This window comes from Gobius niger, assembly GCF_951799975.1.
Source record: "Gobius niger genome assembly, chromosome: 11".
In the NCBI taxonomy this organism is placed as follows: domain Eukaryota; kingdom Metazoa; phylum Chordata; class Actinopteri; order Gobiiformes; family Gobiidae; genus Gobius; species Gobius niger.
The window spans coordinates 10,052,014-10,068,849 of record NC_136862.1 but is presented as its reverse complement, the minus strand read 5'-3'; the positions used below and the strand labels follow the sequence as shown (position 1 = coordinate 10,068,849).

General features: G+C 41.2%; 1 protein-coding gene across 2 annotated transcripts in view; it reads right to left on the bottom strand.

Moving 5' to 3' along the window:
• alcama (activated leukocyte cell adhesion molecule a) overlaps positions 1 to 16,836 on the bottom strand; it is a 178,068-nt gene that overhangs the window by 19,307 nt on the left and 141,925 nt on the right. Inside the window, exons 9-13 of one of the 2 annotated variants that reach the window (XM_079565646.1) lie at positions 16,132 to 16,244; positions 14,632 to 14,755; positions 13,942 to 14,063; positions 11,460 to 11,589; positions 5,026 to 5,052 (exon numbers count right to left, since the gene is read on the bottom strand). In XM_079565646.1, the coding sequence (XP_079421772.1) occupies positions 5,026 to 5,052; positions 11,460 to 11,589; positions 13,942 to 14,063; positions 14,632 to 14,755; positions 16,132 to 16,244 (516 nt within the window). The remainder of the gene's footprint in view (positions 1 to 5,025; positions 5,053 to 11,459; positions 11,590 to 13,941; positions 14,064 to 14,631; positions 14,756 to 16,131; positions 16,245 to 16,836) is intronic. The other variant, XM_079565647.1, reaches the window with a different exon arrangement.

The following is a 16,836-nucleotide window of genomic DNA, read 5'->3' as shown; positions in this document are numbered from 1 at the left end:
GTAATGTTAACAATATCTCTTCCAGGCTAATTGTTTTTATCGTAATCACTACTTCTGTTTTACAATCCCTCATACTAAGCTGCAGATGTCACACCCATAATATTGCAAAAGGGTAACATTTATTTAACTTTACTTAGGGCAGGGGTGTCTATGGAGGGCCGCATATCGAAGTGTACACGGGGTGAAGGGCCACAGATCGATGGTCAGTGCAGTGAAACCCTGGGTGTATTTAGCAGAGGTTTAAACTGTGTCCTAAACCTTTCTTAATTCTTAAAACTTTAATGCCGGCTCTGTCTCACAATAACATGGCAGTGGTTGAGGTTATAAAACTTGAATTAAAAAGGACCATCTCTGGCGATGTGTGTCGATTCAGCACAACAAATGGTCCGAGGGCTAGGGATGGGTATCGTTAAGGATTTATCGATACCACTATTCTTAATGATACTCCTTATCGATCCGGTACTTTAAACTTATCTTTAATCTTATCGGGACTTTAAAAGGCAAAAAAAAAAGATAGATAGATTAGAAAGAGGCTACTGTACAGGCAATGGCCAAGGCCTATGTTTATCTTTCATTACTCTACATTTGGACCAATTTGCGCATACACTTAATATATGGGAGTTAAAATACAAATATAAACCGAAACGTAAAGTATATATAATTTTTTAATTATCTAGTCAATCAAGGATTAAGTCTCATGTTTTGTTTATCTCAAGCTGGCTGGAGCTGTGGGGACTGAGCCCAAATGAAAACTTCGGTAACCCTTTATTTTACACTACCCTTGATACATTGTACCTAACTAAATTGAGTACAATACAGTACATGTGTAGTATTTGTAGTTTGTAGGTACATAATGTAATAAGACATAATTCGAACTCTAACCCTAACCTTAAGCCCTAAACCCTAAGGGTCTTGTGTCCTATTACATTATGTACTTACAAAGTACTAATTCAAGTTATTCCATTGTGAACGTAGTTACATAGGTACAAGTTATTGCAGATTGTTACAGAGCACATTACATTGTACTAAATTTAGTTAGGTACTATATATCAAGGTAGTGTACAATAAAGTGATATCAAAACTTCAGCCTTTTCTTACATGTGAGCACCGCCGTGTACACCGTTTCTGGAAAAATAGACTCCCCCGCTCTTTAGTTTGGGTATTTGTGAATGAAGAAAAGTGCGCGTGGCTCGTCTATCTGCTCAATATGAAGCTGTTACGTCTCGCTTTTTATAGCGAGTTAGCGGCAGCAGCTCGGGGGGGGGGGGGGGGTTCTGAGCAATCAAGTCTTGATTGTTAAACACTGTGTATCTTTCCCCAGCGCTTTTTACATAAGGCATGTTTAAGTGCACCTGTCTCGGGATGGTCCGATACAGCTCGCTGTCGTACGGGGATGAACAGATCCGATGCAGGGGATGCATCCATGAGAGGAAAGAGCCTTTTGAGAGTGACGTTTTTAACACGCTTGATTGGTGCAGTAACACAGCGACCCCGATAAGAAGACCAATAGGGCTTCCGAGTTTCGGTACCCATCCCTACATGGAACGTACATGGAACTTCAAAACTGGGACTGTCCTGGGAAAACTGGAACATCTGGTCACCCTAACTTTACTACGAGCATAAATACAACCCTTTTAACTCAGTGATTTACACCGTATGATCGTTGTCTGTAAACATAACCCTCCGAACTTGATGACTGATGCGATGTATATTTATGTAATCATCCTGAAAGGCTATTAGTGGAAATCTGAATGCTAGCTTAACATTAGCATCAGCCACTTATCTCATTGTAGCATCTATTAGCACACATTAGCGGCGCACATTTGCATGAAGACTTGATGACTCACTGTTGAACTGTCAGTCGGGAGAGTTTTATTTTGTAAATGGAGCAACTTAAAATACACGTAGCTTCATATAGTTGGGCAATAATGTAAGCATATTCCAATGTTAGCACAAATTTGCTGTGGTGCGTTGAAGGACAGCCACTTCTACCTTAATATAATATGAATTTCATCCCATCGGTTTATTCATACAGCATTTAGTCACATCTTCTGGCGTTATCTGCTAAATACATCTGGGCCTAAAACTGCTGTGCACACTGTGAAACTTGATTATTGTTTTTTCATTTTACCGTGTGTAAGATAAAAGATCTGCGAAACTCAGTAATACCGGTCGGTAGATAATAGAGATCCGAAATTGCAGCACAAGGTACACAGTTTTTACGGCGTGCCTCGATTGCACCCTTCGCCGACGCCTAAATCTCACAACATTTTATTGCCGGGGCTGGTGTTTATATTTCTGCGCCTTGTTCTGGTGGTTACTGTAGAGACGAGAGGGCCCCGTCGAGCTTTTTGTGTACATTCTGGGAACATCAGCAGCGCGCCGTGAAGCCGAGGATATTGCGTAGGAGGGGGAAGGGGAAAAAAAAAAACATAACAGGGCTTGCTATGTTCCCTTAATAGAAACAAGGGCACTAAAGCACAATGAGGAAATGCATTAACGTCAGCGCGTATGCTAACTGCCTTGACACGCCGCTCCATCAAATTTACACTTGTATCGCTCACTCCGCCCGCCGCGTGGTGTTATCATCCTGAGTATGACGGTGCCACTTCACAGCGCAGCAGGTGTGGGGCCCGGCGCGCGGCATCATTTACATGTTGCGGGGTGACATGTTTTGACTGGAGAATGCCTGTGGGAGCCTGGGTGTTTGGCTGAGGGGGAAAAAGATGGCAGGTGATGTTTGTCTGTGTACAGGGGCTGATCATACACGGGCAGATGGCCAGGGTTAATGTCCTACAATATGTTTGAGGCTTACATTAACCATACACTTAGTACAATCCTGCAACACCAGAAAATGTTTTAACCCGGAGTACAAAGACTAGTCTTACTGGTAGTTTTTACAAATTGATAGGGAAAGAAGAAGAAGGAAGGAGAAGGAGGAAGGAGAAGGAGGAGAAGAGGAAGAAGGGAAAGAAGGAGGAGAAGGAGAGGGAGAAGGAGAAGAAGGAGGAGAAGAGGGAGATGGGGAAAAAGGAGAAGGAGAGGGAGAAGAGGGAGAAGGAGAAGGAAAAGAATGAAGATGGAGAAGGAGAAGATGGAGGAGAAGAGGGAGAAGAAGATGAAGGAGAAGAAGAAGGAGAAGGAGAAGAGAGAGAAGGGGAAGAAGGAGGAGAAGGAGAGGGAGAAGAAGAAGGAGGACAAGGAGGAGAAGAGGGAGAAGGGGAAGAAGGAGGAGAAGGAGAGGAAGAAGAAGAAGAAGGAGAATAAGTTGAAGAGGGAGAAGAAGGAGGAGAAGGAGAAGAGGGAGAAAAAGGAGGAGAAGGAGAAGAGGGAGAAGGGGAAGAAGGAGGACAAGGAGAGGGACAAGAAGAAGAAGGAGAAGAAGGAGAAGGAGGAGAGGGAGAAGAAGTAGAAGAAGAAGAAAAAGAAGAAGAGGAAGAAGACGGAGAAGAAGATGATCTTTATTTATATATTAATTTTAATGCTTGATACTTTTAATGGTAACTTTTGAGCAAGAGTGTTAAATTTCAGTCACAACTCCAGCTGAATTTGCTGTAGACCAGGGGTGGGGAGGCCCAGGGCCCAGGGCCATATACATACCCGCGAGACCATCTGACCAGGCCCCCCAAGGCATTTTTCATATTTAATACAGTATAGATATTCGGTCATGTGATTTTAAGTGGTGTATCGCGCGGCGACAGTGATTGACAAGTGCTGCATCATGGCGACCGCTAAGAAAATGAAGGTGGATCTTGAATGCCGCGTATTCCAGGAAAAAATGACAAATGATTTCTTCTTTGTCAAAGTGAAAGCAGAGCCAGTGTGCCCGGTATGTGGCGAGGGGCTGGCAGTGATGAAGAAGGCAAATCTCCAGCACCATTACACCTCGATAAAACCTTGGATAAAATGAATGCTCTTCATCAGAGTCTGGGTGCCCGCTGCCCAGCTTTCACAAGACTGACCCAAACTTGGAAAACCAGCTTCGAGCATCATCATCATCGCTGCCAGCTGAGATCAGTCGCCTCAACAAAGATAAACCAGTTAACTGTGATTCAACAGGTTTCATTTTCCTGATTTGAAATTGCTTAAAAATGAAGGCTCGTGACCTAGATAATATTACTACGGTTTACACGCTGTACATATCCAGTCTACTGCTCCCATATACTGTGATATATAACAATCTTTTTTACATACACATGTGTATAATAGTGTTACATTTATGATTTGTATGTGTATATTTGATATTCTTGCTTCGTTTTTACCATTTTTTAAATCTGTACTGTACTTGGCTATTGCAATTTCCCCATTGTGGAACACTCAAAAGCTTTCTCATCCTTTGTTAACTGATGCAGTATCTCACTAATCAACTCATTTCGTAAATATCTGGTGATCTGGTTGAATATTTTTCTCCCAAAAAATATTCAAGCAAAAAACATTTTTCTCCTATTTGATGCGAAAATTATTTTTCATTGGCTGTGTTTTACATCTAACTGTATCCAGTTATGTTTTTAAAGTACAGTCCCTTTACTTTGATTCCTTTTGAGAGAGAAAATTACAGTTTGGGAAATTCAAGTCACACCCTAAATGCATATTCCTATCGAAAACTACTATTAACATAGTATAAAAATGTCCATTAATCTCTTTAAGTCGGCAGCCCATACTTAATTATCTCACCCCGGAGGCAACAATAATTAGCAAATGTGTGACACGCGACTAAGACTCGCGCGTGTGTTTTTGCTATTTAGCAAATAGTACTTGCAGGTCTTAAAAATCACACCACACTCCTGATAATCTGACTAATCTGCTCAAAGAGCGCATTAGCATGAGTGAGCTGCTCCGAAGTAATGAAGATGGAGGAGCTGAGATGAGCGCATGTACAGACAGGCAGACACAAAATCAGGCCAGTGGATGTTTACCCAGAGAGTAATCAGACAATCCTCCATACCTGATCTTTTGTAAATACTCCTTTGGGAGAAAATAAAGAAAAAGAAAAGGTCGAAATAAAAATTAAAAATAACCTCTTACCTTTCTTTTCTGATTCTTCATTAACAACTGAAACCAAACAAAAATAAATTAGAAATCATAACAAAATGAAAACAAAGGCGGATGCAGATGTTGCCAGACGAGATCAAAGCTACATCTGCCTCTCGGTGTAATCTTGGCGTGTTAGGATTCCAGCAGAAAAGCTATAATTTATATGCTTTCCGGACATAGAACAAGGAAGAAAGAGCAAGCAGGTTTAGCTCCCAAACAACAAACAAGAAAGCCAACCGGAGCCTGGAAAATAGTGAGTATGGAGGAGAGACAACAGAGAGCGGGATTATGGCGCGCACACAAAGAGTGGGGAGGAAGAAGCAATGGCGGCGTGTGCAGATGAAATGAAAGCGCAGCGCATTCAACATTAGCCTTTGACAGTCCAAGACATTCATTACATATAGGCTTTTGTTTTATTCCTAATGCAGCCAGGACGGTGCAAATACTGGGCGTAAGTGGAGTGTTTGTTTTCGTGGATCTTTTCATGCAAGATTGCTGTAAACACATTTTTCTTCTTTTACTTTTGATAATTGATCATAAACCCAATTATTGTGCAATTCCTGGAAGAAAAACGTCAAGGTAAACGATCTGCTGACTGCGGTGTCAACATTTTCTCTTGACACAAATAAAAGCAATTAAAAGCGACAATAGACTTTTATTCTTTTTCTTTTCAGGCCCCCTTCGAACGCTGCCTTTGTCTAACACAATTTAAAAAAAATCCTTGAGTTTGAAAGAATTTACTAAACCTTTTCCCCTCTGTATCTGACACTGTGAGAGTTCAAATCTCAGTTTCCATTGGCTCCACCTCTTAGCACTTTCTCCCACTTTTCAAGTAGAGCACATATTGTAACGTCTCTAAACATTGGCCCTGCAGTGAATGAAAAGGATGATACAGACGGCATCTTGTCATAGAAGGGGGCGTGGCTTCGCCGAGGGGGAAAATAGAATCTTTAGAGAAACACAATTTTCCACTCTTTTTAGCCATTTTCTGGTGGAATATAAACTTATTTATCACACATAAGTAAAGTCAAGTGTAAATCGGGCCCATATGGATATTTTCTCACAGCAGATTGTTCAGTAGAAGTGAAAAAGCAGCAGTTGTAGCTAACTGTTAGCATTAGCCCGATGCTAACATGTAGCATCAGGTTAGCATTCTCCGTTATTTATGTATTCATGGGCAGTTGAACCACTTTGCTCCACCCCATGTCTTTGCATCTTTGTTTAGTAGAAAACTATATTCATAATTCAGCATTTGTTAAAGTAGTTTTTGAATAATTAGAGAAAGTTTTGATTTTTCTCCAAATTGTTTTCCCCTTAACTGTTTTCAAACATGACCATATATGGGCGATACCCGAGATGCCGTCTGTATCTATCAAAGACATGAAATTATTTATGTAATATAAAGCCACGCCGCGTAGAATTTCACCCAAAAAATAAAATTGAAATACAAGCTTTTACTTTATGACAGATATTTTCAGCATTGAAAAATACCTCAAACAAACATGTGATTTTGCTGTGAGCGGCTCAGCTCTCATAAGACATGACATAACTTTACCGGGAGTGGGTACGTCTCCAGCTCGTTTCCATGGAGATGTCGACTACAGGCAACAGAATTTGAGATTTAAACAGGCTAGATTCCCATCCAAATCCATTCATTGATTTCTCATTGCAGTAATAGCATAAACTGTGTCGAGCTGCTTGTACTTATGGCAACAGTATAGTCCAGAATGTTACCTTTAAGTCAAGCAGTCTGATTTATTCCATACTGTAATAATGATTTTATGCACCATTTGTGACTCAGACTGGCTTGGGTTGAGTTGAACAAAACAGCAACATAAAAAGCCCTCTTTTATATAGAAAGTCAATGGCTCCAGCTCCCTGGCGTGATGTGTTCCCTTCAAATTAAATCCTTTTCTGGCTTTTCTATTGACAAAATACAGGAGCATACATTTTGACTTAGTTGGTAACCTTACCCACGCTACTGTGTGGAGTGATTACTTGGGCGTACGTAATCTGAGGCTCATTATGGCCAAAAAAGCAAATAGCCCTCACACGCTGAACATCTGCATTGGCTTTCATGGCTATAAGTAGCACAGAAAAGCGGTGCACCAGAGAAATCAATGCTTCAGCTTCTTCACGGGCTTTCTATGAGGTTGATGCCTACAGTTCAACACAATACTGCTGTGATTTGAAGGGAATGAGTGAATACGGCTGATAACAAAGACATCTTGTGTTGCAAAGTGGCGCGATCAAAATGGAAATCACGTAAATATGATCCTTTATATTTCAATAGAATACAGTTCCCAAGTGGTTTGATTTAACAATGTTTGCATTTTCCAAAATCTATCGAACTTACTCACAAGATTTTAGGTCGACACAAAAGGGACAGCTGCAGAAGATTGAACGCAAGCAGTATCAACAGCAATACTGGTATAGAATTAACATTTCAGATAGAAGGCTACCTGTAGCAGTGGCAAGGGCTGTCACGATAATAACTGTATCGACTTATCGTTCAATAAGTAACTGATAAACAATACAATCTAATTCTCTTCACAATTTTCTATTTTTCACCCAAAGTATGTTGTTTCTCATTGTATTTCATGTGTATTGAGAGATATTTTAAGATTCAAGTACAGAACAGAGCTTAAATGTCTTTTAAGCTTTAGAGTTAGTTTCTGTGGCATTGTAAGGTCGTCAATTATATAATTTATCGCGATATTTCCTGCCTCAATACATCGAACTTCAGATTTCGTTATCGTGACTGCCCTATGTAGCATTCGTAGTATTGTCCATATTTTGCTAAAAAAGTCCTGGTGTCTATAGCTGTGTGTGGAAGTTAGTTGGGCTGCACAATATATCACAAAAAATATTTTATTGCGATATTAGTTGATGCAATATCCGTATTGCAAGAAGCCACAATATATCACAACATTGAAGTCTTCATCTGACTGCGATCGACACGTTTGTTTGGAAACTCTGCCAATAACAAACAATGTATTGAACTTATAAATGTGTAAAAGTTCAGTTTTACTTAAACATTTACCAACTTTAGACTTATTTTGGTCCTGATGTAGTTATTTCTAAGTCTTCACAATTTGCTGAAAAATTGGTTCCTTATGATTTGTGTTTAATTTGAATGGAACATGTCGTGTTGAAATGAGAAATATCGCAATAATGTCGGCCGTATCGCATATCGCAAGTTACTTCAATGACGTTCAGCCCTAGAAGTTAGTTCCATATTTTCCGGCCTAAAAGTCACACTTTTTTCATAGTTTGGCAGAGGGGGCGTCTTATACTCTGGAGCGACTAATATGTGATTCCCCCCTCCCCCCTTTTTTTAAATTAAAATATATAATTTCACATGCCGCTAGAGGGCGCTGCAGGTTAATCGAGCAACAGAAAGAAAGGAGTGAGCGAGAAACTTGCAAGGGACTGGCGAAAAGCCGAGGTTACTCTTGCCGCAATGAAGAAAACTAGAAAAGCTAATCATGGGTTAAAAGCTCGATGGTCACAGCTAGAAGAACCAGTTCGCAAATGAGAGCTTGAAAAACGTGCTGCCGGGAGAGGCTTGTCAACGGTGCAGTTACATCTTCGTGCCCAGGTCGTTGCCATGGCGATTGTTCAGAAGCGACACCGAGGATGAAGATTTCAATGGATTTAGTGATTTGGAGTGAGATCGAGAGTTTGGTATGTTGTTTATGCTATATTTATAAGCTATAGTAATAGTGAAAAGGTACAGTAAGATCAAGTAGCTTTTACGTCGGGGTTCATTCTGTTTGCCGTTTGTCCTGGTGGGTTTCCTGTGGGTGCTTCGGTTCAACCCCATTAATCCAAAACTCGCAGCCAGGTAAATCTGGACATGAGCTTAACTAAGATCTGGAGATGGGTCCCTGGGCGATCACTACAGCCGCCCACTGCCCCCTTAAAGGCCGCTTCAGTGGCATTTCAGGAAGGGTCAAAAGCAGAGGACAATTTCCCTATGTGGACAATAAAGTCTACCTTTATTATAACCTTAAGTTAACTTTAGATTAGCTAGAGGCGCAGCACAGTAGTCATTGTTGGAAAGCACATCTAGTATTCATAGAAGAGCAGTAGTTTATAGTGCCATATTTACTGCGTATTGTATGCTTGCATTCCATTTCCACTTCTATCCATAATCCTTTGTCCACATTGTCGCTGGTTCTATATTGACTTTGCAATGTACACCCACTTTAATCGCGTTAAATGACCCAGTTTTAGGAATGAGCGCTGCGCCTATTATTAAAGTTCCTTATCTACAGGGTGGGTTGATCATAAAAGATAACACTGCCTGAAATGCCCTGAACACAGAGCGGCTTTGCGTTGGTGTTTGCTCTACTTACCCTGCGCCGTTTAAAGTCAGTCCTTTTGTTACGGGAGCAGAATTGCATTGTTAAAACCGAGCAGTCATTATTAAAATGAGCCTTCAGATCAAACAGCTCGTGGAAAGCTGCTGGCAAAAGAAACTCCGGCACCAACTGCGATTTCATATTGCCAGCAACACAATGGAGTCACCGCTGGCCCTGTTTGTTCCCTATAGAGCTGAGCTACACAAAACTGGGAAAGTGGAAGAGTGAAAGGGGTCACGGAGAATGGCGTCTGGAAGGAAAAAAAAACGGAAAAAAAAAACAGTTCCCGACAGCAAATCAGATTACTGTGATTTAATGGTTTAATGACTGTCAAAAGCAATGTTTAGAGAATGCTGCATCCATCACCACACTTAAGCTCAAGATTAATTCGAGTAATTTCTCTCTCTCTCTCATTTGAGCTAATGCTTCTTAATTAGCGCTCGCCAGCTCGATACATTAACTTGCGTAACACAAAATGATTGCAGAGCCTTTGCTAATGCCCCATTTGCCTCCTCAAAAGGTCAACATTTTTTGCACTTTCATAATAACAAAGGTTTCAAAAGTAGTCATCTGAACTAGATACAGTTGAAGGCGGTGAGGAGGCGAGTAGTTGGACAATGATAGCACCTTATTAAACTGGTCTAACAAAGGACTCACTGTCTCACTATTAGTCTATTCTCATGCGCCAGGGCAAGGCCGGGCAAATTCGTTTAATGACGAGATGATTTTTCTTACTTGTCAAAAGAAAATTGTGAGACTTTGTGGCTCAAACTAAAACACAACTATCTACATACTCTATATATGTGGGGCAGACAGTGTATGAATGTATTGTGTGAGTGAGTGCTTTGGTATTGTCAGAGGGGCTGATGGCGCAGATTGGCAGCCCCGCTTCTGTCAGTCTACCCCAGGACAGCTGTGACTATCGACCTCCACCATGTATGGAGTGAATGAATAACGCACTGTAGAACGTCTTTGAGTAGCCAGAAAAGCGCTATGCATTATTATGGAGGGTGTTTGGGTCTTTACCTTTAAACTTTAGCAATTATTTTGATCTCCACAGTGCACAATCTTATATACTCAAACTCATCAGAGGATTTCGCCAACTATAGCACATGACAACAGAGAAAGTACACTGCCTGACCACAAAAAAAGTCACACTTTAATATTTTGTTGGACTGCCTTTAGCTTTGATGACAGCACACAGTCGCTGTGGCATAGTTTCAATAAGCTTTTGTAATGTCAAAAGATCCAGTGTTGCATTAGTTTTTCACCTATATCATGTATTAATGAGGGGAGAGTGTGACCACTGCGGATAACCTTCACCAGCACATCCCAAAAGACTCTCAATTGGGTTCAGATCTGGAGACTGGGGGTGGTCAATCCAGATGTGAAATCCTTGCATCTTGGAATATGCCCGCGTCATCGGGGAAGAAGAAACCCATTGATGGAATAACCTGGTCATTCACAATTCAGTCAGCTGATCTCATTCTTCGGACCCATAGCAGGTCATTTATCAAGGCAGGTGCTAAATATTCTATTTTGTTGCCACATTGCACTTCATTTACCATTTGATGCTGCCTGTATTACAGTTTTAGGGCCCCACATCTGATATATAAATGTGAGAATGCTACGTGAATAAAAAAAATGCATAAATGACTCTGCTGCTGCTCCGCTTTTGCACGTGGTCCTCGCTTTACACACGAGCAAACCTTTGGTAAATGACCCCCATCGTGTTGCTGAAACTAGACCTGTCCAACTGCAGCGACCCCAGATCAGAACAGTTGGTTAAATCCATGTGGTGACTTTTTTCTCCCGGTCAGGCAGTGTACAAACAACAAGCTAGTAGTACTATATGCGAGTTTCCCTCTGTGCAGTATATATCTAGCTCCCTGACAAGAAGAAGAAGCCTAGAGCTGAAACATCTTCAACAAAACTACCTAGTACAAATGACTACCTTTAAAAGCGTTATTACTGTGCAAATGCCTGGACGACCGAGAGCCCACACCGCCACACCGTGCACTTTCCTTCCACCAGAGCGAGAAGCACTCTTTAACTCACCGGAGGAGACGTTGATGGTCATGGCGTCGTCTCCCAGTTTGTTGCTGACGAAGCAGGTGACGGTGAGGTTGACCCTGGGTATTACGGTAATTTTATGGGTGGCCTTGCCGTTGCTGTAGGCACTCCTCTCCTGGCGGAAAATGAGCATATGAATAAATATTTGCAGGGAAACACAAGGCAGTACCGTTCCACATTATTGACTTTCGCTACGCTGTGAATTCTGTGACAAGTTGGGACAGCGACAGAATAGATAATAGCAGGGCAAATGACTGCAAATGTCGCCATCAGGGGGTGGGCTGAACCTGCCAATGCAAAGAGGAGGATGGAAAGTAGGAGAAAAAATGGGCACTCGTTGTGAGTGCAGGGGTATATACAACACAACTCTCATTTGGTTTAAAAATAGTCGACAGGGAAACAGAGAAATACAATACAGGGAAAATACAAAACAAAATGGTGCACAATATATATGAGACCTGAGGAGGGGAGCATAAAAACATAAGAAAGAGGAGTCAGTCAAATGTTGTGTTTTCCAATAATCAATCACAGAACTTTAGAGAATTATATTGTGTTATATCTAAGCTTTGGTCATTTGTGTTCTTTGCGGCTGGTTTGATTTCCCGATGTTATGCTAACCATGAAGAATAAGGAGGTTGTCTTCATGAGCTTTAGGTCTACGTTAACCAGTTTTGGTTATGTTTACATAAGTATAGGTTAAAAACAATAAAACAAATGTTTAACTTTTTGTCAATTTAGATTTGGTCTTATGGGACAATATATATATATACTAAATGTATTTCTTCTAAACAACTATCCATCTGTCGGCACACTTCCTCCCTTAGCGTTTTCAAGATGCCCCTAAAGTAGGGGAGCTGCGGTTCTCCTATGAGGCCCTCCACCCTTCTAAGTTATTGTATTGCTCATAGATTTATTTTTTTTCCTTTGGGTAATTGATAAACACCGTGACTGTAGTTTGTCAAAACATCTTGTTTATCTTTAATGTAACCACAAACTTAATTAAAATGTGAAGAGTTGGACTTCAGACACATATCTTTTCCTTTAATTATCTCTTCTGAAAGGCTACACAGTCAAACAGCTTTCCCCAGAGAGAATGAGACCCCCTGTGGCTGCTGCTACCCCTGGACAAATATTAGGATGAGCCTTTTATCAGTCATACACTGCTGTGCTTTCATCTGCTCCACTGTTTGATCACAGCCTGCAAAGTATACAGCACGACACTGTACACATGCTACCACTTACGGTACTAAGTTCATTGGCAATGTAAAGTATAGTCGTGTCTGGGCCAATGGCACGGGGGATGCTTGTAAAGATATTATCAAATGTTGATGATATTTGCCTCCAGACTCAGCAGACAGTGTAAAAACAATAGCAAACAGTGTACACAGCGCTGTCAGAACGAAGAGCAAAAAGTGAGAGAGAATATCCTGTAGGAATTCTCCTTCACTTTAATTGCGAGAGTAAAGTGAACTCTGACAGAACCCTCAAAGAGCACTTTAATCTCACAGTGCAGTTTGCTGTTATGTGTCTTCTTCCTCTTGCCACGAGCGGCATCAAGAGTGACCTAACACACGGGGGACTCCAAAGTATGACAGCGCGTATGGATGCTTGCGAAAGAGCGGAAGGGCAATCATTTAAACTTCTTATCTTCTCATACTCATACTAGCACTACAAGACTAGAGTAGAACACTGTTACTGTACATCACTGTGCATACTTAATAGCACAGAGCTACCACAGCTACTTCTATTTATGTACCCAGCACTTTCTACAACGTATCATGCTTGTGGGGCTTAAAAATAGACTTAAAAACTGAACTTCACTTTCGGTTTCGAATTGTGGTGTGGTTTACAGCGACAGCACAGCGTGATAAACACACTTTGGGGGTCACTTATCAAGACAGGTGCTAAATAGTGAGAGCAGGCTGGAAAATAAAATATAGCTATTCATAAGCATGTTGCTCCTAATTTACCATATGAAATGTGTGTAATACCGTAGGGCTATAAATGTGACATGTAAATGAGACAATGATCCAATTCTCCACGTGCTACTAGACTTGCATGAGCAAATGCTTGGTAAATGACCCCCTTTGAGCGCAGAGCGGCTCAGAACCGATATAATAATGTTGGATAAAGTATCCAGGGAGGTACAGAACAAAACACTGACATTGTAGAAGAAGAAACAGCTGAATTCAACAGGATTAAACAAAACTGTGTGAATGAAGTGAAATATTACTCCAAGTATCTCTTTAAAAAATGAACAACCTTTTTACATGGCTTGAAATCTGTTTTTATATGGTTGTGACTTATGATACACTGAAGTTGGTTCTTCTTAAAACAAGTTCAGAATCACTGGTCTAAACAGTTCTTTTTCCAACACATACTGGATCGTTAAGCGTATCGTGAACATGTTTTGACAGGAGAAGAGTGGCTTATATACAGTAATGTTTACTTCCTCGTGTGCACTTACGTTTGAGCCGTTGACGCTCCACAGGAAGACGGGCTGTGGTACTCCCTGGGCCTCGCAAGTCAAAACTTTGTGGTTTCCGTCCACCGAGCGCTGTTTGGTCAGACCGGTGATCACAGGCTTACCTGCAGCAAACAGAGCAGAGAGAGAGGCCGGTGTCAGTGTGGGGGTTGTATACTGCACGCCTAACAATGTATACAGCTGTGGGGGGACAGGGCTTGTGTAATCCCCGTATATAAAACAAACTTTAAAATTGAACTTTTGGGTTTCGAGGCTTGAGGCAGCTTCGTATTTCTCCCAAACCTCTGAATCACAATGTTTTTTTGAAGACAGACATCTGAATTCACAACTGCAAAATACAGACATGGCTTGAAAAGGATGCAGTATATCTTTCCTTACACTTCTTTGGAAAGCATTTCTACCTAAAGGTCTACTTGTCCACAATTACTATAATGATCTACTTTACTTCTTAGATATTAAACTCTCAACGAAATTTTTTTTAAATACCAAATAGTTTTACACTCATTCATTCTATGTTGAGAGCCTGTTATGGAGATGACCTGCCTGTGGGAGCATTTCAAACCACAATGTGAACATCCATTATGCACTTGACACTTTGTGATAATAGATTTCTTGATGATAAAATGTCTTCTGTGAAACACAAAATTAAAGGAAAAATGCTGATCCCCGTACCCTCCACGACCAGCTCAAAGCTCTCAGTTCTGGTGATGCCTCCCATGGTCACTTCGCATTTGTAGACGCCCGCATCAGAATATGTCAGCTTTGTGAAAACGGGCTCCTTCACAGCCTTCCCGTCCTGAAAAGAAGAAGAGGGCACAACGCTGGTCTGTATTTTTCCACAGCACAATGGGCCTGACACTGTCATTTAATTGTAAATGCAACTCTGTCACAGTAATTACAGCAATTCCTCCCTTTTAAAGGGCACCATTTGCGCTGGTCCAGCTGCACAAATCCCCACTGGGTCACAAGGCTGTTCTGAGCGGTAACATGACAATATCTAATCTCTATTTTTCTCTCATTTTCTCCAGTCTTATCTCTAACAAAAACTGTTTTAATTACCCAAACCCAACATTCACCTTATCTAATGTAATATCTCAACATTCATAGTCCACTAACTTTGTTCAATAAAATCAGCCGGGCCTTCAGCCATATTCTATATTTTCTTTTAGTGCAGTGAACGTTTATTCAATTGTTAGTGAATACATTTTCAGCTGCTTCTTTCCCTCTTATAATAAGACTATAGATTTGGGTGGACTCGCTGTCTGATATACAGAGTGGAGTAAATGCTTTAGGAATACAAAACCCTCTATGGACAAAACAGACCTCCAGCAAGACAGTTTCTCACTGTGGTGAAGATAGAATAGCCCACCCAGACAATATATTCTATTTACTTGCCTGGCCAGCCACTCCTACTTTCTGCTCGAAAGCAGGAGCATCTGAGACTTTGCCCACAGCCAATCCTAAAAGTGAAAATTTTCGTATCGATCCCATTATCGATTAGTGTTTGTAAAATGTGGCAGAAAAGCGGATGACTCTCCAAAATCCTGCGTCATTAGAGTTTAGTTGTTCGCCTGTTGATTTGGCAAAACATGGAGCATTTCAGGCTTCAGCGTGATTTTAAGAATAATATTCAAATCAATCAATTGGTTCCCCTGTAAATGGATCATAAAATCTGTTTAAAAAGTACTGCATAAATTTTTTCTCTGGGTTGTGTGGGTTTTCTGTTATGTTTTCTTTGCAAACCCATATATATATACAAATCCAAAGCATCTAATGCAGTTTCAATGCAGGAGCAGATCTAATGCAGGAGCAGCTGGTTAGCTTTGGGTTTTTCTTCTTCAGTGCAGCCATATGAGGAGAACATACTTTTGTGTCGGTCTTCCTTGAGGCTTTTATAGTTTAGGATGGACTCCCTGTCAGACCTATAGTGCAGAGTAAATGCTAGGCTATGGAATGACCCTGCCATCTACTCAGGGAAAATTGCCACCATTCACAGTCTATAAGAGCATGACAGACTTTCCCCAGTCGCCTTTGATTACCGGCTGGAGGAGCAAAGTAAACAGGCAGTTAGACAAATCACACTGTTCTTTCAAACTTTTTCATTTCCTCTCTCCTTCTATCTGGGCGCGCAGCTCGCTTCTTTGATCAACGGCCGACCTCACCGCCCATTACCTTCCTCCATGACACGATAGCTTCGCCCGAGGCACTCTTTTCCATCTTCACAGACAAGGTGTCCCCTACTGTCTTCACCACCTTCCCAGTGGGATTCAGAGACAGGTCCAGGTCTGCCAAAACAAGTTACAAGTGCAGGGTTAGCTGAGTCATATTGCAGAGGTGAGTATATATATACGGCATTCATTTCATCTTTCGTTCTGGTATCTCTCACAACAAAGCTGTGCTGCCACTTCACAGGCCACGTGTTAGCTGTTAGATGATAAATTATCGGGTGAGGTTACGCTTCTAATTTGCTAAAGATCTTGTCATAAAAGCAGGATAATTGTTATAGCGCAGGTTTGCTGACACGGTGAGTCTCTTCTGATGTTTTATATACAGTATCCATCGGCAATCTGTAAAATAATACTATTGACTGTGTTGCAGTAAAGTTTGTTGTTGAAAGGCATCTGTTCTCATCTAAGGACCCTAGGAGGACAAGCTGACTGGAAGGTGGGGATCCTAATAATAGATTTAAGTAAACTGTCAGCCAATAGGCTTCCTTCGCTCTGTGTTTCTTCTGGTAGTTTATAGAACAACTCCAGTGGGGAGGAATTAGAAAGGCTTTTATGGCAGTTTTCCCAGTTTGCCCAACAGTCACAAGGCACTCAGGCACTTATTTGGGAACTGTGGGACTTTTCCTCCCATGCGGGCTTTATGGGTTTT